At 44.2% G+C, this 23887-nt stretch overlaps 1 protein-coding gene across 4 annotated transcripts in view; it reads left to right on the forward strand.

Moving 5' to 3' along the window:
* The window catches only part of ENTREP1 (endosomal transmembrane epsin interactor 1), an 86820-nt gene that overhangs the window by 59212 nt on the left and 3721 nt on the right, over positions 1–23887 (forward strand). For all 4 annotated transcript variants that reach the window (XM_072959521.1, XM_072959520.1, XM_072959518.1 and 1 more), the window contains 8 exons: positions 1131–1241; positions 9604–9732; positions 11234–11341; positions 11477–11610; positions 17920–18049; positions 18212–18290; positions 19546–19698; positions 21926–22218. In XM_072959521.1, coding sequence (XP_072815622.1) covers positions 1131–1241; positions 9604–9732; positions 11234–11341; positions 11477–11610; positions 17920–18049; positions 18212–18290; positions 19546–19698; positions 21926–22218 — 1137 coding nt within the window. The remainder of the gene's footprint in view (positions 1–1130; positions 1242–9603; positions 9733–11233; positions 11342–11476; positions 11611–17919; positions 18050–18211; positions 18291–19545; positions 19699–21925; positions 22219–23887) is intronic.

Below are 23887 nucleotides of genomic sequence, written 5' to 3' on the forward strand. Positions count from 1 at the left end.
CATAGAAAATAAACTTATGCTTACCAAAGGGGAAAAAGAGGGGAGGGATAAACTGGGAGTTTGGGATTTGCAGATACACACTACTATATATAAAATAGGTAAACAACAAGATCCTACTGTATAGTATCTCGTAATGACCTGTAATGAAAAAGAATATGAAAAATAATATATATGCATAACTGAATCACTGTGCTGTGCAGCAAAAACTAATACAACATTGTAAATTAACTTGTACTTCAATAAAAAAAAGAAAAAGGGCACCATGTGTTATTAAATATTGACTCATAACATAGGTCTGGGGAGATACTTTCAAGCTTCTTGGAATACCAGCAATAAAGAACGACCTTTTCTGTATTAGAGTTCATGTGTGAACTCATTTCCCAGCCAACTCTGACATCAGCTGCCTGAAATGACGCTTGGCTCTAACACTGATAACCATTAGCTCCAATCTTTTATATTTACTTTTATATTTGCGATAAGATTTGATTTTAGTAATAATCAGAGTTCTCAGGTTGAGAAGCCAGTGCAGTCTCTAATTTGCAGTAAATAAACACTGGCTCCTTGGTTCATTTATGTCAGTTCTTAATTATTTAGGGTAATAATTGTAATATTTAACTTTGGAGAAGAGTACACGGAGGATCATTGTAAACCTATTCTTTAGTACCAATACTGTTTGAAACTGAAAAAAGACATCTTTATTTTCATGCACCTACTGTGATTTCTGCCCAGTAATGGCCCTGAGCGCCTTCATTTTCGTGGATTCCACTTACATTCTAGAATTCTCCATTTGTCTAGTTACCACGATCCTTTAAAATTCAGAAAAAGTAAGAATGGCTGAAGGAGGAAAGGCTTAATGGACTGTATAGCTCAGAGTCCGAACTCCCTTATTTGTGAAGAGGAGGAAATACGGGAACTTGAAATTGAGGACACTTGCGGGTTGCTGGCGTTCCTCAGCACAATGCAAAGCTTTCTAAAAAGGGGGGGGGGGAGTCTGTACATTAAAAACAGGGTTCTGACTTCTTTAAAAAAAAAGTTTCCTCTAGGAAAAGAATATGAATTTTTTTTATTCGGACAAAACATCTAAAGCTAGTTGTCTCCTTTTTCTAACTGCCTCTTTCTTGCCGTTTCAGGTGAACCTCTTTGTGCTGCTCTCTGTGGTGTGTGTCCTCCTGAATTTAGCCGGATTTATCCTAGGCTGCCAGGGGGCCCAGTTTGTGTCCAGTGTGCCCAGGTGTGATCTGGTAAGCGGTCCTAAGACATGACTGTGCGCCTGATCTGATCCTGCCCGGCTTTCCTGGGTGCCACCGTGGTCCTGGTACCTACCACCCAGGACCAGGCAACGGCCCGAAGTGAAACCTGAAGTTGGTAAAAGGAAGCAGGAAAACAAAACAAAGAACTGCCTGCTAATTATTTTATACAGGTGGTCAATGATTTTTCCCAAAGCAATGACCAACCAGCAGAACCCCAGCACCACAGTAATATAATGCATGATTGGTTAGTAACTAGGTGGGTCAGTTGTCCACAATCAATACCTATTTGCTCTCATCTAAAGAGAAAAAATGGATGTTATCAGAATTCAGGGCAGCAATCCTTTGTCCAAAACCTTTGGCGGCCAGGTGTGTTTCAGCATTCAGAGTTTTCCCCAGTTTTTAAAAGATAAATGTGATACATGTAGTATTTATTCTGTAGCACCCCAGCGGAGTCTGGGACAGCAGGCTGTAATCAGAACTTCCAATTTCCAGAGCTTTTTGGATTTCAGAATTGTGGATAAGAGGTTGTGGATCTGTACGATCTCAATTTTTTTTTAATTTTTAATTGTGGTAAAATACATGTAGCATAAAATTTACCATCTTAACTGCTCAGTAGTGTTAAATACAGTCACAGTGTTCTGCAGCCAATCTCTAGAACTCTTTTCATCTTGCAAAGCTGACACGCTATACATATTAAACACTGACCACGCATCCTCTCCCCTCTGGCCTCTGGCAACCATGCTTCTGACACTGTGAATTTGACTACTCTGGTTACCTGATATAAGTAGAATCATTACAGTATTTGTCTTTTTGTGGTTACTTATTTCACTTAGCATGGTGTCCTCAACATGTCCACATGTTGTATTATGTGTCAGAATTTCTTCCCTTTTTAAGGCTGAATACTATTCCACTGTCTATAGAGGGCACATTTTGTTTACTCTTTATCCATTGAAGGATGCTTGGGTTCTTTCCATCTTTGGGCCACTGTGAATAATGCTGCCATGGAAACGGGTCACTTCTGTGGAGTAAAAGCCCAGAATTGGAATTGCTGGCTGCCCCTGAACTTTTCAAGAAGACTTCTCAATAACAAATATCTCCCTGTGGACCAAAGCAGAAGAAATGGACTTGTCAGAAGCTGTAGTAGACCTCATCTGTCTGGAACCTGGTTCCATGGCCGTCTCACCCTTTCCAAACCAGCAGGTGAAGAGCCACCACATTTCTCCAGATGCTGTGATAAAAGTTCTTGCAGTGAAACTCATGTCCTTCCCAAATGGGAAAACGCCTTAGAGACTCACTAAAAACCTGTTGCTCTTTCTTAACGGCTCTACAGTTTTTTTGACTTTTGTCATTCCATTGCTTAATAACCTTCAGGTTTGGAAGCACAGGCTCACAGCCTTTTCTGGTTTTTAATGTCCTCTATAATTTGCCCTTGTGCTGCGCTCTCACTGTGGCAGCTCCCACTCCCTGAAACTGAGCCCACACCACATGTCATCACCCAGCCTCCTGCCCTGCTTCCCTGTCTCCGACAAGGCTGTCTCTCCCTGCATAGTTCCCTGCCCCTTACTTCCCTGTTCATCCAAATACTGTCAGTCTGTTAAAGCCTCATTCCACGATGATCTTAAGGAAATGTCCCTGATCCCCAGAGAAGATAATCTGCAAGAATTCCTGTCTGTCCGTCTCTTCAGCATCTCTCCTTTTCTGTTTTGGGGCTAAAGATATCCATACACCTGCCCGCTCTCTCCTGCTGGTCTGGAATCTCCCTGAGGACAGTGTCTGGCTCTCTGTTCTCTTGGGAGTGTTCAACAGCATCTCCCACACACTTCTTTACATACACAGAGTTCCCAGAAAAAAGTTTTGAACAAAGCTTGATCTTCCTGTTACTAATCACACAGCAAATTGGAAGGGGCAAAGAGAATAGACACAGGCTAGAAGCAAAAAATCATAATATATTGAAAGATGGTTTGGCAAATTTGTAGCATCTATTAATCTGCAAGACACTGGGCTAGAGACTGCAGAGAGTAGAAAGAAAAGTCAGACATCGTTTCTGACCTTGAAGTTTATCACATAGCAAGAGGAGTGGGATAACCATGGCAAGTGCTTGATGGGTGTGGAGAGAATGAATAAATGCCAGACTGCAAAGAAAGGGAGACTGAGATCGGCTGTCAGAGTGAGACATGTTGCTCAGGGTTTGTAAAGGAAGAAGGGCTTGTATCGATGGGAAGATGAAGAAAGGATACTTGGAACATAGGTATTTGAGATGAATAAATAAAGGGAATGGGTAGAAGCCGTAAGAGGAGAGGATTCTAGGGGCATTGGTAGAAGTTTGTCCTAGTGTTTAGATCATGGGTTGTTCTGAAGCAAACAAGCCAGACTGCAAGGGGGAAGGGTTTAAATGTTTGATCTGTCTGAGAAAGATAGCTAACATTTCCATAATGATGGCCATTCTGACTGGTGTGAGGTGATACCTCATTGTAGTTTGGATTTGCATTTCTCTGATAATTAGCGATATTGAACATCTTTGCATGTGTCTATTGGTCATCTGTATGTCTTCATTGGAGAAATATCTGTTTAGGTCTTCTGCCCGTTTTTCAATTGGGTTGTATTTATTTATTTGTTTGTTATTGAGTTGTGTGAACTGTTTGAATATTTTGGAAATTAAGTCCTTGTCAGTCGCATCATTTGCAAATATTTTCTCCCATTCTATAGGTTGTCTTTTCATTTTGTTCATAGTTTCCTTTGCTGTGCAAAAGCTTATAAGTTTAATTAGGTCTCATTTGTATCTCTTGCCTTTATTTCTATTGCTTTGGGAGACTGACATAGGAGAACATTACTACAATTTATGTTAGAGAATGTTTTGCCTGTGTTCTGTTCTAGGAAGTTTATAGTGTCTTGTCTTTTGTTTAAGTTCTTAAGCCATTTTAAGTTTATTTTTGTGTATGGTGTGAGGGAGTGTTCCAACTTCACTGATTTACATGCTGCTGTCCAGCTTTCCCAACACCATTTGCTGAAGAGACTGTCTTTACTCCATTGTATATTCTTGCCTCCTTTGTTGAAGATTAATTGACCGTAAGTCTGTGGGTTTATTTCTGGGCTCTCTGTTCTGTTCTGTTGATCATATGTCTGTTTTTGTGCTAATACCATGCTGTTTTGATTACTGTAGCTCTGTAGTATTGTCTGAAGGCTGGGAGGGTATGCCTCCAGCTTCATTCTTTTTCTTCCGTATTGTTTTGGCAATTCTGGGTCTTTTATGATTCCATATGCATTTTAGATTTGTTCTAGTTCTGTGAAGAATGTCCTGGGTAATTTGATAAGGATCACATTAAATCTGTAGATTGCTTTGGGTAGTATGGCCATTTTAACCATATTAATTCTTCCAACCCAAGAGCATGGGATATCTTTCCATTCATGACTTATTTTCCAAAAATGGGATGTATTGTACTCACTTCCCTGCATATTGTTTTTCTCACTTAAAGATATATTAGGTATAGCTCTAACGCCCTTTTTTCCCTTTGAACAGATCAGTTCTCTGTTTTCTTGTGTCTATTGTGGTTTGGGTTTTGGCCAATGGAAGCAATGCTGCTATGAATACCATTCTGCATATCCATCCCCATGGGGGCTGTGATCCAAGCGGGGCAGGCTCCCAGGACAGGGATTGTTCTTCTGTATGTCTCTTTCTTTTTATTACACGTTCAACCATCTGATGATTCTATCCATTTTTTTAAAAACTGAGATAAAATATACAATTGAATGCCCATATCTCGAGTGTGCAGTTCATTGAGTTTTGACCATGTGTACGTTCATCATGACACTCTCATGTATACACCCAAACAAGATCTAGAACATTTTCATCACTCTAGAAAGTTCTTTGCTGTCTCCTTTCAGGCTGGTCTACTCTCTCAGAGGCAACCACGGTTCCAGTTTTTTTCACCGTAGATTAGTTTGCCTGTTCTTGAATTTCATACAGGTGGAACCATATGGTATATATCTTTTTGTGTCTGACTGATTTAGCTCAGCATGATATTTTAAAATCCACCCATGTTTTAGGGTCATATCACTTGTTTGCTCTTCTTCTTCTTCTTTTTTTAAACCAGGGCAGTATTTCATTGCATAAAAATGCTACAGTTTGTTTGATCAGTTCTTCTGTTGATGGACATTTGGGTTCTTTTCAGTTTGGGAGTATTATGAACAAAGCTGTTGTGAACATTTTTATATAGTTTCTGTGTGTGTGTGTGTGTACCTGTTTTTATTTCTCTTAAGTAAATACATAGATAAGCATCATTGTGGTAAAAGTATGTTTAACTTTATAAGAAACTGCTAAATGGTTTTCCAAAGTGGTTGGGGAATAAGTAAATTTAATTTCAAATGTATGGACAGATCCTTTGTTAAAGGGCTTTTACTCGCATTTCTACCAGTAACTCTCTGCCACCAGTAAGTGTTATTCTTTTTAATTTTTTGCCAGTCTGATGGGGCTAAATCGAGATCTCATTCTTACTTTAATTTTTGGTTCCCAAATTACTAAAGATGGCATCGTCGTATTTTGGGAAAGCTTCCCGGAAGAGTCTAATGTGCAGCTAGGGTGAAGAGCCACAGCGTTGGTGGCTGATGGGAGGAAGGAGAGGGTCTGACAGTTTCAGGTAATAGTATCAAGGTGAAGGATAGGTGTTTTCCATTTAAGATTGGGGAAATTTGAACAGCTTTGTTTGCAGATGGCTAAAGAGATTGAAGAGAAATTAGAATACGTTTTCAGAAATACTGGGCAGAGTTAGGATTAAGAAGATGGGTGAAGGATCAAGAATAGGAAGAAGAAGGAACGCAGAACGCTCAGTTCCTTGAATCGTTTTGTCTGGAGCCTCAGGGCCTCCCTGTATCAGCGGGCACAGTGATTGATATTCAGTATTATTTGCATAATGATTAACTTTCAGATAGGATCCCTTGTTTAAAGGGATTAACCCTCCCTTACCTGGAAAACTTTGCCATCCCGACTGGCTCATCCCAGCGGTTCCAGGTAGCTGAGGCCTCTGTGTACGTGGATGCCTGGTGTCGTGTGAATACTGCAGCCATGTGTGTGCAGCCGCAAAGGACTGATTTCTCTCTCAACTGAATGCCTTGGATCAAGAATGGACTCATGTGGGAAGGGAGCATTTTGTAAGATGACACCTAGTCTTACCTGAGGGAGGTAAAATCCTCAGGTAGGATTTTGACGCTTACACAAGTAGGAGAAAAAGAAATTGCACTGCGTCACATTGGAAAAAGCGAGCTTCTGTCCTGTTTAGGGAGAAGCGGGCCTGGTATACGTGAACAGAATGGAGACATGAGAAGAATGAATCATCTCCGTTAGCCACTTCTTTGTTACTACTAAATAATGCTGTTAGTATTAGAACAGGAAGTTCTCAGCTGGAGCCTTTAAAGGGGCAAGCCCACTGGGAGTAATATTTACCTTCTGAACTTAGCCCAGTGTATTAACTATACAAGAGGGGCCAGGACAAAGCCAGTGATCCCTGAGAGGAAAGAAGAGTTCCCACCTGCCTGCCTGGGGAACTCCTGTCTGAATGGATGTGGTAGTTTTCCTTTAGAAGGTGAGAATCTAGTACGGACCCTAGAAATGTGAGACATTGAAAATGTGAGATTCGAACACAAACAGCCTTGTGTCTGTGTGTGGGGGGTTATGGATCTACGTATGGGGACATTGCTGAGCTAACAATCTCCAAGGCAAACCAACACAAGACAGAAACCCCACGGGAGGGAACTGATAGGTTATGGGGTCCATTGAGGTAACTGTTGTTGTAATTCTTTGTATCAGAGGCAGAATTTATATCAAAATCTGGGCATCAGTGTTTAAGATAGTAAAGAGTCCCTTTCAGTATGGTTTAAAGAGAAGGAATGAAAAATGTTCTGGGATCCATGGAGTTCTGGAAGAGGCAAAGCTAATCTATGTGGGAAATCTGTCCGAACAGTAGTTGCCTTTGGGGGTGTGTGGGCAGGGTTGGATGGGGAGGAGGCATGAAGGAATTTACTCCGGTGATGGTATGTTCTGTCTGTTGATACAGGTCTGAGGTACACAGACATACACATAGCTCAAAAATGGTATGTTTGTGATTTGTGTATGTAAATTTCATCTCAAAAGAAAAGGAAAACCAAACCAGAAAATGTTGTATAATTCAGTGGTACGAACTTTTCCCCTCGGCTTCCTAGTTACCTTGTATTAGAAGGAACTAAGTCTTCTCCTAATTTGAAAAAATTCCATGAAATTTATCACTATGACTAAAGGGTAAGAATCTTAATTCAATAAGAATAAAGTCTCTTTTGTTTCTGTTAAGTAACTAAAACATTGTAGGTGTTCAGTCATTCTTAAAGATTCCTGAAGAATTTTGCAGCTAGTGAAGTCAAAGCTGATTTTTAATTTAACAGGTATGAAAGAGGTGTGGCCTTTCCTTTTAACCAAAATAGAGAAGCCAACTTCAACAGCTCAAGCAGCAGAGCAAGTAAGAATGCACCTCTGCTCCCAAATTATGGGTCTTATACAAATGACCGATAGACACATGAAAAGATGCTCCATATTGCTAATTGTCAGAGAAATGCAAATGAAAACTACAATGAGGTATCACCTCACACCAGTCAGAATGGCCATCATTCAAAAGTCCACAAATGATAAATGCTGGAGAGGCTGTGGAGAAAAGGGAACCCTCCTACAATGTTGGTGGGAGTGTAGTTTGGTGCAGCTGTTATGGAAAACAGTCTGGAGATTCCTCAGAAGACTGAAAACAGACTTACCATGTGATCCAGCAATCCCACTCCTGGGTGTATATCCAGAGGGAAACTTAATTCAAAAAAATGCATGCACCCCAGTGTTCATAGCAGCACTATTTACAATAGCCAAGACATAACCTAAGTGTCCATCAACAGACGACTGGATAAAGAAGCTGTGGTAATATTTATATAATGGAATACTACTCAGCAATAAAAATGATAAAATAATGCCATTTGCATCAACATGGATGGACCTGGAGAATGTCATTCTAAGTGAAGTAAGTCAGAAAGGCAAAGAAAAATACCATATGATATCATTTATATGTGGAATCTAAAAAAAAAAGGACAAACGAACTTATTTACAAAATAGAAACAGACTCAGAGACATAGAAAACAAACATGGTTACCAGAGAGGAACAGGGTGGGAAGGGATAAATTGGGAGTTCAAGATTTTCAGATATTAACTAATATATGTAAAATAGATAAACAACAAGTTTATACTGTATAGAGGGAACTATATTGAATATCTTGTAGTAACCTATAATGAAAAAGAATATGAAAACAAATATATGTATGTTCATGTATGATAGAAGCATTGTGCTGTACACCAGAAATTGATACAACATTGTAAACTGACTACTTCAATTAAAAAAATATATATACAAACAAACAAACAAGAAGAACTATACCAAATTATGGGTCTTATTAGCCAAAATCAGATATTACATATATTTACAAGCTGATTCAGTGGAAACTTGGAAAAGTGACCCAAAGTTTGCAAAGCATCTCACTAAAAATATGTAAGATTACTCATCAGTGATGTTATCACTTCAAAAAAAAGAAAAGAAAATTTCTACTAAAATCTGTGCAAACATTGAAGATGTGAACTAAGAGATCTCATTAAGCCTACATGATTTAGGGCTACTGTTCACCAAACAGTCCTTGTGGTTCTTACGGCACATGGTAGACTGAACTTCCTTGCCTTCTTGGAGTTAGCTAGAACCATAGTATTTGCTTTGGAAAGAAAATTGAGCTCACGTGATGAGTGTCACATCCAAGAGGAAGACTGAAGCTAGGGTAACCAGATTTAGCAAATGAAAACCCAGGATAGCCAGTTAAATTTGAATTTCAAATAAACAGCTAATAGCTTTTTACTATGAACATGTCTCATGCCATGTTTGGGATATACTGGTGCTAAGGAATGATCTGTTGTTTATCTGAATTCAAATTTAACTAAGCATCCTGCCTTTTATCTGGCAGCCCTGCTTTAAGTGCCAATGTGCAATTCATCATATGCTCTCCATCTCACTAGCATAGGGATCATCAATCCTGAGATACCGATGCTTCATCGACCTCGGTCCCTAAGGGAATATGATGAGCAGAGCCCTCTGCTGACCTGCAGTGGGCATGTGGCACAGTGAGGAAGTAATATTGGTTGGTTAAGCCACTGAAATGTTGGGGCTGGCTGTTACCTGTCCTGACTGATGCAGACATTGCCTGACACTGAACCCTGCCATATCTCATTCTGTAGGATTGGTGCTCCGTGGTGTGGACTGTGTATTTTAACTTAATAATTAAATTATTGTTCTGCCTTTTCCCCCTTAAGGTGGACTTAGGTGAAGGCAAGATTTGCTTCTGTTGTGAAGAATTTCAACCAGCCAAATGCACAGACAAAGAAAATGCCTTGAAACTCTTCCCAGTTCAGCCTTGTAGTGCTGTTCACCTTCTACTTAAGGTATCTCGACTGGATTCTTTCCCTCACCAGCAAATGCACCACAGAGACCCCAAAGGAGGCAGAGCTACTTGAAATATTCCTCCTCTGGTACCTCTTTCAAATAATGCTGCTCGGAGCAGATATGAGCAACCCCTCATCAGGAACCTAAAGGCAGAATTGAGAGCAGAAGGAGCTGCCGATTATTGTGTCTCTTAAGTTATGAATGGATGGCTCTCTGTGTTCAAAACTATAAGCTAGTAAAAAATGTAAGGGGCCTAAATATATACACATGTATATTTTTATGTATATAAATATACAGGCACACATATACACACACACTCATCATGTAGCTACACTTATATGAGGTATAGTTTTAGCAGAATCTTTAAAGTACACGCCCATCTGTCACTGCTCTGATGCTCCTTTGTTGGCTTCAATGAGTCCTCTGGGCTGTTGAGTGCTGCTGTCCTAAGACACACAGACAAAGGCGATGTATTGGCCAGAAGATACAAGGGAAGTTCAAGACATTACCTCTTGTTGAACAGGCTGCAACTATAATAAGCAAAAGAGATGAAAAACAAATGATACCAGCTGAAGAGAAATACAGAATTAACCTTTATTTAGGAATTGGATAAAAACTGTGTCCTGACTTAAGGTCTGTGAGCCCAGTGAATGACACGGTCAGTTGGTGAACCCTGGGATATTAGCTTTTGGATGGTCCACCACCGATGGCTTTCTTTAGGTCTTTGTTTTGGGTTTATTTTTTGTGGGAAGGAGGAATCTCTGAGCAGAGAGGGAGAAGCTGCAGCTCTTCGGCTCACAGAGGATGTGAAAATGGTCTTCTTTCTTTGGCTTCTGGATTTTTGGCAGCTCAATCACCCCCAAACTTTTTGAGCCAAGACTTTGCTTGGGGAAAGCCCCGCTAAGGAGCCAGGACTTTGGCAACAAACTTTTGGGACTGGCTTTGCTATTTTGAGATGTGTTTAGAGGAGAGAAGCCCTGTTTGCACTCGGGCCGCCTGCCCCCTGTGTTGCCCTGGTTTGGTGCTGGGGGCAGCTCTGCCAACTGCTCTCGAAATAGAATCAGTGGCCACAAATTAAGCAGGGAGCTGTCCTGGTGGGAGGCTGTTTTAGTGGGCGGTGGGGGAAGGTTGGAAATCTCTATCACTGGGGACACCAACTTCAGAAGAGAAACTCACTGCTCTTTTGGAAGGAACACTTCCAGACAGGATTCTGATGCTTGCAAAAGGAAATCTGGTAATACCAGGTCTGTCTGGGACAGGAAGCTTCTAGGCTAAGTTTTTAAAGTTAAGACGTACACAGTATTGCGTGAGGGTCTGAGTAACAACCAGCACTTGTTTGACACCTAGCACGAGCCAAGCATCATCTAAGTCCTTTACGTGCATTTTCTCAGGAGAATTGTCTTACTGGGACAGTAGTAGTACTATTTTTAAAAGTCTTTATGTTGCATTCTGATCATCAGCTTTGAGGTACTCAGGGGCGTCATTGTTTCCTGGTTCCAGAAAGTCCTGTTCGCCCTGTGTGCCTTGAACGCTCTGACGACCACCGTCTGCTTGGTGGCCGCCGCCCTTCGCTACCTCCAGATCTTCGCAGCCAGAAGATCCTGCAACGTAAGTCCCCGCGAGGTGGCCGTGCAAATGCGTCTCCGCCGCACCTGGCCGCGGAACTTCTTGTGTAACCCGTTGCTTTTCTCCCCGAGCCTTTGTAGCGAAGGCTGTTGACTAACCAGAATGCTGTCTGATTAGGACGAATCCCAGATTTCTGCAGAAGAAGTGGAGGAACACAGACGCATCCCAGACCCCGATGACTTTGTGCCGCCAGTGCCTCCCCCTTCCTATTTCGCCACGTTTTACTCGTGCACGCCGCGGATGAACCGCAGGTACCGCCCTCAAGTGCCCCCCGCCGTCCTCTTTGGGGTGCTCTCCGTTTTGAAGACTGCGCGGTCTTCAGAACTCACAGCACGAGCTCTGACTTCTCTCCAAAATCTAGACATTGTGTTATTTGCAGGATTTTCTCTTTTCTCTTTCTCTCTTTTTTGTCTGACAAATTGCAAGAAACCAAAGAAAAGTCAAACCTTGACCTAAGGATATAGTTTTTCAACTCCAATGAGCTTCCTAGGAAAACTGACACCCAGAGAGATAACTGCTGTAATTTGACATGACTGAGGACTGCTGTTGCCCTGGAAACGCTCTCAGTTGGGCCAAATCGATATTCATTGTAACACCATCAGCAGGTCTTCAAATCATGCAATTCTTCCCAGCCATTAAAAAAAGATTAATTATTAATTACATCTCCTTGGTCTAGGAAAAAAAATTAGACACTAGGGTTATTTTCCTTTTCAAATTCTAGTTCAGAACTTAATCGTCTCTTTCTTAATCTCAGAAATTATTATTTGTAGAATGAAATGCCTCATGCATTTGTCCGGTTTTAAGCCACTTCTAGAATTGTACCTTTCTAAAGAATGACTTCATTTATTTATTCAACAAACATGTAATACATCTTCTGCTGCTTATTAGTCACTATGCAGGGTTATTGAAATTCAAAATACCCACTTCCTTCTGTTATCAAGGAGCTCACAATCTAAATTATTAAAAATGAGTATTGGAAGAGTCCCAGTAGTACTCAAAAGGGAGGTTGTGAGGGCATGGAGGAGGACTGCCTAACCTAGAACGGTGAGTGGGCAGGAAGCGCCAGCTGGTTAGGGTTGGCTTCCTGGACAAAGTGATACTGAGCTCAGTTTAAAGGAGAAGCAAATCTATATTTAAGCTTCCAAAAGAAAATCCCTGAATTCTACAAGAAAGAATAGTGTCTTTCATTTGCTATCAAGAGGGCCGGGAATTTCTCCTTTTTAATCCCTGAGGTACATGTGGAGAGTTGTCAAACAAATTTGGTGCCCAGTTTGGGGTTTTGGGAAATGCATTTTCTAATGCTCAGGGCAGCCACATGTGACTTTGAAACAGGTCTCCAGTGGGCGCTTCCACCCAGACACTCTTAATGTTCTTGTCAATGGGTTATCTTCCCGATAAATATCTTCCTGATATCTTCCCTAAAAGATATCTTCCCGACTTGTCCCTAAGCCCCACTCCGGGCCCTCCGCCGCCCACCCACCTTGGCGGAGGTGGAGATGACCACCAGGCCGGAGGGGGCATCAGTGGCTGGACAGCTGGTCTGAGGGACAGCTCGCCCTCCCTGTTGTACAGGGACTCATGTACTGGAATTTCAAAGCTTCAGGGGCCAGGATAGCTTCTCTAGTCTTTCAGGAAAGGACCCAAGAATTATAGAGGCCAGAGTGTCATGGCAACAAAGTGCATGTTCTCTGTGTACCGCAGGACACTTCTGCTAAAACCTTCGCCCAGTCTCAGGCTGCCTGCAGAGGGCACATTGGAGGACAGTAAAATGCCTGTTACTTCATGGCTGGGAATAGAAATGCCCTCTTCGGGAAGGATTCCTTGGCTCTCTGAGGTTGTGGGTGAGCACTTGGTTGACCTAAGAGAAGGCAACAGACAGATTTAATTTCCCACAGTGGCAGAAAGGGAAAGTGACTCGTGTGGGTGTAGAAGTCCTGCTGTCCTGTGGGACTCCCTGCCTTCTTCTCTCTTGCCTTCCTCTTCTCTGTGCCTCTAAAGTCATGCTTCTCAGTGTGGGGCTTTGAGGATCTGGGTGCATCCCTGGATTTGTCCCTGAGTCTTGAGCCAGGCCCTGGCCAAATCCAAGTTGGGAGAAGGTGGACAAGCTTCTCATCAAGGGCTTTTACCCAACAGAAATTCCAGAAGGAGTGTGGGGGAGGGGGCAGAGCAGAGCCCCCGTGAGAGAAAAATAATGCTCAGCCTAAAATATATACCTGAAGCCCTAGCTCATAGCTCCAGTGGGCGACTACCCTCGTCTTCTGAGATTCTGCCAGTATCCCAGTGCAGCCCACTTTTTTTTTTAACCTTTTATGTATATTGTTTTCATCGAAGTATAATTGATTTACAATATTATATTAGTTTCAGGGGTACAACATAGTCAGTATTTTTATAGCTTATACTCCATTTAAAGTTACTACAAAACAATGGCTCTGTTTCCCTGGGCTGTACAACATCTTGTTGCTCGTCTGGGTTTTGATGTAGTTTATATCTCTTAATCCCATACCCCTATCTTTCTGCTCCTCTTGCCCACTTTTTCTTAAAATGGCTAAATTTATTAACCTTTAGATACAAACTCTATCACAGTTTTTAAAAAACTTGACCAGCTTTGCTAAATTCTCAGTGTAAATCAACTTCATGGTAATTTTCTTTCTTATAAGCAGGCAGGCAAGAATATGAACAGATGTTTTCATTAATACTTCCACAACCAGTTATGTGAAGAGTTTTCATGCAATAGAGGCTCCCTGTTTCCTGTAAGGTATTATGACCTCTCAGAAGAGGTTTATTTATTTGACTTCTATAAATACAGCCATTTTGTGCATTGGTATCTCCTTGGGAGAGGACTTCTCAAGTTTCTGTATAAACAGGAGGCTGACTGCAGTGAAGGCTTCTGTCCAAAGATGGTGATATACTTTGGGAATCGATTTGTAGGTGCTGTGTACCCATTTCCACTACTCCAGGGAGTGCCCCAGTCTCAGACATTGGCTTGAGCCCGGAGTCAGGAAGGAGAGTCTCCAGCCTGTTTTGTGAATGTGGATCTGGTTGTACAGTGGGATGTTGCCTGCTGTGGAAGACTGGAGATGAGGGCATGGGAGCCAGGCTGACATGGGCATTTCCCAAAGGTGAAGACAATGAAGTCTGCCCATTTCCTTTCCCATTGAACTTCAGAATCCAAACTCAGGTGGAGCTGGGCTATGCTAGAGTTCGACTGTGCTGGGGCGCCCTGCCTCACTCCGCCTTCCCGCAACCCTACCAACAGGTGCCCCGTGGAAGGGCGCAGTTTCCCTGGCACACAGAGGAGGGCCATTCTTTGGTCAAGCATGTGAGTTGCTGTAGCAGCCTCAGATCCAGCACCTATTTGTAGCATCCAAGCAGAACCTACTTTGCACGATCTGTTTGGGTTTCCTGGTCATCTTCAGAGCTCATAAGCATGAACCAGTGAAGGTTTCCGGAGGCTTTGGGATGAATTTGAAAAAGCCCAGGCTCTGGGCTCTTAAAAGGTCCACCCTGGAGTGGAGGTGGGTGGGTATAGCTCAGTGGTAGAGTGCATCAATTCCCAGTACCTCCACACACACAAAAAAGGGGGTCACCCTGGGTGGATTTCTTACCATCTCTGAGCCTTGGTTCCCTCATTCACCTGCATTGACATGTGGCTGCTGAGAGGATTATCAAGAGACAATGGGCAAAAAATCTTGCTAAAAACGAAAGCTTAGACCATGCTCCACCATTGTCAGTTGCACGATGTTCTTGGCGTGTGTCTTACTCTTAATAAACATTTAGCCTTTAACCTTACGCTGAACTTACCAGGCAAGTTTTCTAACGACACTCATTCTTGTAAAGGCCTCATCACCTTTCCCAGATACAGCAGGGTTTTCATTTCAGCCACCATAATCCATTTCCTTTAGCAGTGGTCTCGTTCCTGGCCGTGCCCCGGAATCACCTGGGCCCCACCACAGGCAACTAGTGCAGGATTTCTAGAGGGGAGGCCTGGGCCATGCCCAGTTCGGGAACCCTCCTGGGTGATGATTCTGCTCTGTAGCTGGGGTTGAACACTGGAAGGGATCAGGAACAAAACCTACCAGGGGAGAGCAGACCCATCTCCCTCTGTGGATCCTGATTTACCCAGAAGAGGTAAAATAAGGGAAACTTGCTTCGTAGGAAAGGAGCTTTTCTTCTGCCTCGGCTCTAGCAGCAGCTTCTGTCTCAGTTGAGGCTGTGCTGCTCGTTGTAGTAACCACCAGAGAAGCCGTTTGTTTTGCAGTCAGTTCAGATAAAACGTGCCCCTCTTCCACCCAGTTTTCCTCCTTAAAGAGATGCTGGAGTAATTCAGGATCTAAAATGGAGCCTGGTTCTCTGACTTCTTGGTCCTAAGCAAGCCCTCTTGTCTCTAGGAACACACAGGCAGCCACCGGGCTAGGACTGTGAAACCAAGGGCACCGGAGTTAACAAAGCTGGGGTGAATTTTCCAGGCAAGGACACCACAGTGAAGAAATGCGTGGGGACTTGGCTGAGGGGGGACAGTCTGGGGTTTGTGAGTGCTGGAAAGATACTCACGGGTTAGGCTAATCAAGGATTGATGACTAGCCCTCTGGAGAGGACGGGAGGAGTCCATAGGTCTCATTGATTAAAACCAGTCACCTTGTTCATTGGTCAGGAAAGAGCCTTCAGTCAGGTCCAGGAAGAGTCTGGATTCCTGAAGTCACTCGGTATCTGTAGCTCTTAAAATGGCTTTGGCTGGAATAGAGTTGATGTGAAACCCGTGAGCAAGTCCCTCTCTGAGGGGAGAATACTGCTTTCTTGATGACTGTACCAGGACCCCTCCCCAGGGAGGGACGGTTCCCGCAGGTGCCTCTCCTCACACGCGCTCTGTGTTATGCGCTGAGCCCAGCCGCATCCCTGCCTTGGGTGTCAACACGTGACTTCTTCCCTCTCAGGTCATGCAGGGATGAGAGTCTTCCTTCTAAACAGAGACACAGGAAATAAAGGGAGTGCTGTCTCGTTTTTTTCAATTCAGGCTGCAGAAGTCTCATTCTTCTAAGTCCCAGAATTCCAGTTTTGTTTTTAGGAAGAAAGACTATCACATCTTTCTCAACTGTTTTCTTCCACCGCTTGCATTTTTGTGAATGGGCATAAATGAAACAATCATAAATCCAGAGAGCACCTTCCCAAAACAAAACAAAACAGCAGTCCGCTGCGGGCAGCTGGCCCCGGAGCCTGTCTTTCCAATCTCCTTTAGTTTATGTTCATTTTTGCTTTTCAAGAGCAAACATTAAACTTTTCCTATTGTCTCCCGTTTTCATTCTCCAATATTCCATTGCCTGAGTACAGGGTTTTTTTGGTCTTCTGTGTATTTTTTAAAATTATGATATAATTGACGTATAAAATGATAATGGTTTCGGGTGGACAAATAATGACTCAATACTTGGATGTGATGTGAAATGTTAACCGTAGTAAGTCTGGTTAACATCCATCACTACATACAGTTGCAAGCTTTGTTCTCGTGATGAGAACGTTTAAGATCGGCTCTCTTAGCAGCTTTCAGGTACACCATACAGTGTTCCTGACTGTGGTTGCCTCGCTGTGCGTTACTTTCCCGGGACTTATTTACGTATATTTTATAACTGGAAATTTCGTCATAAGGTACAAACTTTCGTGTATTTTTAAGTTACTTTAAAATTTAGGTTCTTTATTATCTCGATAATTTGTGTATAATTTTCTGTGAACACTGGCAGAAAATCCTGTGGGTTTTTTGGTTTTATGTTTTGCTGTTAAGCCCCCTCGCCCCCAGGACGGAAGCCGCAGTGCCTGGCTCGGGGCCGGGGCTCCGCCAGTGTTTGCTAGAACCGCCACCCTTAGGATGAGGCGCTCCGGGACGCCTCCTGCCGCGTGCCGTGCTGGCTCTGAGCTGTGACGTTGTTCACTTCTTTTTGAAAAACATACTTATTGTTTCAAATATTTATTCAACAAGTAGTGAGTTTCTGCCATGAATCAGACATTAGGGAAACCTCGGCGAGAAACTTTTGTCGTGTACTGTAAGAAATATTTGAGTTTCCCTGTCTTTAGTTTTTTTTTTAATTGAGGTAAAATTCACATAACATGAAGTTAACCATTTGAAAGTGTACAATTCAGTGGCATTTAGTACATTCACAGTATGGTGCAACCTCACCTCCGTCTAGTTCTAAAGCATTTTCATCACCTCCAGGGAGACCCCATATCCACTAAAGCAGTCACTCCCCATTTCTCGCTTTCCCCAAGCCCCTGGGCAACCACTAATTCGCTTTCTGTCTCTTCTGGATTATTGTTTGCTTTTTGTCTGGTGGATTTAAAAGGAATGATGGTATTGCATTTTCTATGTTGTCACTTGCCTAAGAACTCCGGGCATTCCATCACTGAGCAGTTTAGGTTACTCTGCTACTCCTGGACCGAGAGACTGTGTGGGGCGGGAGGTGAGGGATTTTCCCTGTTGTCAGTGGATAACCCTCTAGAGGCAAAGGCCAGTATGCAGGAGCCGCTACTGTCAGATGGCCAAAACGTGCCTCCTGATGCCAAGATGCTCTTCCTAGGATGGTTGGTCCTGATGTTATTCCATTGCCGCACATCTATGGGGCACGGATCAAAGGTGTGGAAGTGTTTTGTCCTCTGGACCCCCCACCTCCCTATGAAGCTGTGGTGAGCCAGACAGACCAGCAGCAGGTACTGTCCATAGAGTTTCTCTCTGCTACATTGACGGGCAAGTGGGAAAAGCAGCTGGGGTTGGGGAGGGACCATGTCCTGCAGATCTTTTTAAGTTCACTCCAGTCCAGGTGATGGTTGAGCTGAGTATCAGCAGATAGCCCTCTTTCCCCTGTGATGCAGGGATCTTCATTCCGAATGCCAGATGGGCCAGAAGCTGCCACCAGCCCATTGGAACCGATCTGCATACCAGTGACTCAAGGTAATAAATACATCATTGCTGCCCAAACTCATGACTCAGTAGATTAAAACGGATAAAATAATGATCTGTATGATACTGTGCTATCAACTTTTAGGGCTTACAAATAGGAGATACTGTGTGAACAGAAATGAAGATATCCTTAAAATCTCTTATGAATAACCAGGCTGTTTTCAGAAATGGATAACAGAGTTTAATTTGGCATTCCTGTGTTTTCTGATGCAAGATTTTTTTTTCTTCTGTTAAAATAAGATGAGCTCTTTTAAAGGGACAAAAATGGTTTCATCCTTTGCAGAGTGACTTGCCCATTTATAACCTAGGACCTAGGTCATTCTGCCTTCACATGTACTGAACGCTGATTTCCAATCCTGTATTAAATAGTAGAGTCAATTTACATTTCTCCTTGTAACTTAAGGGAACAGCATTACCGCTTTCTCTCTTCGGAGAGGTTTTAAATGGTCCAGAGATTGTCCACGGGACAAAATTGCAAATGGTGATATATAATGGATCAACTTTTATCTATTTCAGACAGAGGTAGTTTTTCAACAGCACCATAGGAAATGGGTTTCTGTTCTGTCCTGTGCACCTTCCATCTTAAGTAGAATTATGCAGCAGGGTTCTGTTTCCTAAGTGTGTCTGTAATTCTTCCATTTCTCAAAATAGTTTCCCAAACCATACCTAAGGCCCACAAGAGATAGGATTTTATTTTCCCGAGCAGCAGTCATCCTACTCCAGAGTGGTTTGACTGATTCATTATTGGCCACGGGCTCTTTAACTTGGCTTTCCAGGAGTTTCACAGCCCGGCCCGTGGTTACCGCCTCTGCCAGCATCAGCCCTGCAGCCCGCAGAGCAGCCCCTCACCAGTTCCAGTATTATTACCTTCCAGGATGAGTCAAGCTCATCCTGACTGTCAGACACATAACATGGCTAGGAGCTTCCCGGTGCTGCACCAGGATGCTTCACTGAAGAAGAGTCTAAGCACCTGAAGGCATTTTGGCACGGCTTCTTTCTCTGCTCTTGGATTCAGAGCGTTGTGTTTGTTTGTTCTAGGTGTGGAGGGGCAGTTTGGGGAGGCAGCATTTCCCACAGTGCTGGGAAATTAAAACTTAACTGGGCCCGCAGCCCAAGCAAGTGCTATTAACTGTGTTACCCTTGTCCCGGCATGTTTGGGCTCACGGGTATTTCCTGCCCAACATTTTGAAGGCGCCAACTGGTGAAATAATTTATGTTTCTCTTCTTCTAAAAAAAAAAAAATCAGGTGGGGGCATTCCTAACACACCTGGAGAAGAAAGAGCATGCCTCTCAACTCCCAACTCAAACCAGACACGCCCGGCGAGGAGCCGGGGAGCCCTCCAGCCCCTGAGGACGAGATCCAGGAGTGACCCTGTGCTCCATCAGTCAGCAGAGAGAGGTGATGTCCGTCCCCAGGCTCTTTGCAGGGCCTGTGCTCATTTGCCGAAAGGTGCCAAGTGGCTCTAGCCACCCAAGGCCCTGTGGTTCAAGAGAGAGTTTGAGGGGGTTGAGAGGTCTTGGGAACATAAGGTATTTTGCATGCACGTTAGGGACAGACATCTACCATGTCTTTTAAAGCTGGTAGGATTTTTTCTTGTCAAGTCACTATCATCAAAAGCATTTGGTTGCACGTGATAGTGTACTGGGTACCAATGAAGAAAGTTGCGCAAACGTAGATCCAGTTCCTAGATTCTCACTGTCCTGTGGGAATGAACGTTCTCCAGGAAAAGGTCACAGGGGTGTAGTTGTTTTTACCCCTTCTATAATTTAATATTAGCTATCTTTTTGCTGTGTATGAGCAGATTTGAATTATTTAAATCTGACCTTGTTTTAAGCACTTCAGATACAGTGAAACTCTAATGCTCCCTCTCCCTTCCTGTTTTGAGTTTGTGTATAGATGTTATTTGAATACTTCTAAATTTTAATAATGAAAATTTTTTTAATTTAAAATTGTGTTAAACTTAAAATAACACTGAATCTTCTTTCTGAGTATGACTACCTGAACATCTCCAAATACCTCTTCACCATAGAAAATTATAAAAAATAAAGGAAATAAAGGGAGAAAATGGAAATCTTCTGTAATCCCACCAGCACAGGCTTCTTTCGGTGACCTGTTCTAACCAGTGGCCCATGCTCTTGTCAAGCTCTGTGCAATACGGCTTTGCAGACTATCTCGCCCTGCTCTGTCCCCGGCCCCACAGCCCCCCCCCCAGTTCGGTTCTGTCCCTCTGACAGCGTGTGTTGTTTGCCGCAGCTCTGGACTGACCTTGTGGGAGCCAGAGAGAACACTCCTCTTGTCTCTCCAGCGGCTTCTGAGCAGGGAGGAGTCCCGCCGCCCTCTGCTCCCGAGCAGGCCAGCAGCCCGGCCCCTCAGCTCCCTGGACCCGTCTTCACCACGTGGTCCTCTGCCCCACCTGGCATGCTGAGGACGCGAGACGGCCACCTGCGGCTTCAGTGGGAACTTAGCTGTCTGCACAGCTTAGCGAGATCTTTCCAGAACCTGCTCCCCTTCTGCAGTTCTGCAGGGGCAAGGATGACACGTGCCTCCCTGTTGGAGCCCTCTACTGGGGAAGGGACCAGTTGCCTTCGAGTGACTGAGTGTGGTCCTTGACTGTGTCCTCACACCTGAGAGTCTGTAGCAAGGGTTCCTGGAAGACCCCGGTTCTCTGTGACTTGCACATAGCAGCCTAGGAAGACGGCTGCCAGCCTCTGCTTAGAGCTTCTCACGCCCACCTTTCCCCTTCCTGCACTTGTGTTCCTACCCCATGCCTCCTTCCTTGAATATCTAGATTCCTGCTTCTCAGACCCTTGCAGACTGAAATCTACAGTGTCGTGTACACTGAAGGCTGCTGGCTGCCTTATGAACACATGGAGACCAGGCCTGATTTCCCTTCACCCTCCTGCCAGGGCAGTAATATTCTGCCCGCCCTTATACCCTTGCTGAAATAGGTAGTTGTGAAATTAGAGCCTGCATTGGATTTCCCAGGCCCGCGGCTGACTTCCAGGATGACGTGTACTTTTTCTACACTCGGCTTCTCTTTCTAGTCAGCCGTAGCGCCACCTCCCCACCACCACCCTGCCACCACCCTGTCACGGTGCGAGCGTCAAAACTCTAAGTCAGTACAGTGCCCCTGAGGATGTTTAGGACGAAGGTACCGTCCACGTGAGCAGAGCATTCCATTCATCCCACAAGTCTCGTCTCTCCTCAGTCTCTCTCTTTAAGTGGCTTCTTCATCCTCCCTGCCTTGGAACATTCTTCCATCGGTCAACCAAAGTTTTCTGCCTGCTCCCCCACCCCGATATGCTGGTCATCACCTCATGAGACCATTGCTCTGTAACATTCTGGATGCTCTTCTCTGTCATCTGTCTTTACCTGGATGGCTGTGTTTATGTGGCACAATACAATATTTGGGGGCCATGAAATTATCCTTCAGGGAATAAGCTTGTGTCATAGTTGTTGGGTTTTTTTCCTCTTCTTTCTGCAAGAGGAAAAGCAAGATGTGCATGGCAGTCGGCATTTGTCACTTGCTTTCCACGCCGAGTTTCATGATCTCTGCTGTTTCCGGTACAGGCGCGTGTTCACAGGGCTTGGCCAATGGGTGCATGTTGCTTGTCTCTGTCCACAGCCGCCCCCGTGCTCAGCTGTGAAGCTGCAACTCAGACTGAGGGGAGACCGGATCCAACTGCGGTGACCTTGAGAAGAGGGTTGAGATCCAGAGCTTCGAGATGCCGACCGAGGTCTTTAATAGATTACAAATCTTACATGGACACCAAGCTGCTGGTGGCGAGGTTCCTGGAGCAGTCGTCCTGCAGGATGACCCCGGACATCCATGAACTTGTAGAAAACATTAAATCTGTTTTGAAGTCCGATGAGGAGCACATGGAAGAGGCCATTACGAGCGCCAGTTTTCTAGAACAGGTAGTTTTATTATTAATATCAGGCATGAGTAGGAGAACTCGTTTCCATAGCCGCTGAAGCAGCTTCTCTGCTTTCCTATCCCAGGCACAGAAAGGTCATGGTCACTGCATCGGGGGAATGGGCGTAGGCGGTCTGGGGAGGGAGAGGAGGACGGCTGTGTGCTTTCTTCTCAGGTATGGTGACTTTTCCACAGCCTTCTCGGCCCAAGAGAAAAGAAATTTTTCCGGGATACGGAAGCCTGCCTGGGAAGAAAAAAGGGTGCAACTCAGGGATGAAAGCAAAGGCTATGGGCAGTGCAGATACACTCAACATTCGACTTCCTAAGATGAAAGTTTCCCTTGATCTGATGCGTTTTTTTCAGCCCTTTGACGGTGATGGACAAATGTGAATTTTAATATTGGCAAGATTCTGGGAGCTGTTCACACTCCCATGAGATGTTTGGCGAGATTACCTACGCCAATAGAACTTAAGGGAACAAACACCTTTTCCTTTCCATGGATTAAAAAGTAAAAGGCAATCCCCAAACAGAAGCCACCGGTGAAAAGATAAATTTTCCACTTGGGTGTCAGGCTTCTCATCTTTAAAGTGAAGGGCTGGACTAGGAGATCTCTGCGCCTGTATCTCTGAGCGAATGGAACGTCCCTCTGACTAGAGCAGGGATGGGTCGCCGCTTTCCTCACCCACCTCTTCTAAAGCAGCGTCTGCTTTTTAGGCCTTTACACCATTGCTCTGTGCCTGTGGGGCGGTGGTTGTAGACCTCAGGGCCCAGTGGCTCCCGGGTGTCGCTTGGTTGTGCTTGTGAGTCTGATGTGCCCGTCAGATACTTCTTGAGTTGAATTGGCCTGATTCTCAGGGTCATTACCAGCTATAAAATCCTAGCTACGTTTTTAAGGCAGATTGAACGAATCCCCTTTTCACTTTGCTTTCTGTTCCCCTTCCCACCTGTTGGCCTCTTCTGACAGAAGCCAGAAGCCAAATTCTCTCCCATCCCTCAGGGGACCCTGGGAGGCAGGAGAGCAGTCTGATTACCCGTGGGAAGAGGTACACGAGCCATGGGCCCTCTGGTTTGCTTATGGAAACAGTGGTCAGCCAGCCAGTGGTCCTGGGTCAGGCTCCGGGGCGTAGCCCGTGTAGAAGTGACACGAACAACCGCGTGTCCCTGATCTACTCCAGATGTCATTCCCTGCCTCCTTCCCTCTGGTCAGCCCCAGTTGCCTGATAAGCAGGAGCAAGTATTTGGAGCTGCTGAGTTCCGGTGAGGTAAGAGCTGGGGCGCCTGTGGAGCTATTGGTCTGGACCTTCTGCAAAGTTTTGCTGGAAACTAGCTTTGGGGAGAAAGAATAAGCACTTACAGTTCAACACATGCAATCGCTACAAATGTCTGCTAGGGCTTTGTGCGCAGGCTGGATAAACGTTCAGGGACTGGGATTGCTGCGGTGGAACCTGGGCCACCTGCTGGGGCTTCCAGAACTGGACCCCGGTGGTGAGGCAGCATGATGCCGTACCACTGCTCAAAAGAAAGACAGAGGGACAAGGGGAAGGGAGCCTTTATTTCTGATTCTACCCAGCTTTAGCACATTTTCACCTTCAATAGTATTACTGGAATGTGTTTTTATATCCATTTTAACTTTACCAATATCGAAACCTCCTGTCCTAACTTACGATGTAA

Source organism: Vicugna pacos, chromosome 4 (genome assembly GCF_048564905.1).
Source record: "Vicugna pacos chromosome 4, VicPac4, whole genome shotgun sequence".
Lineage (NCBI taxonomy): Eukaryota > Metazoa > Chordata > Mammalia > Artiodactyla > Camelidae > Vicugna > Vicugna pacos.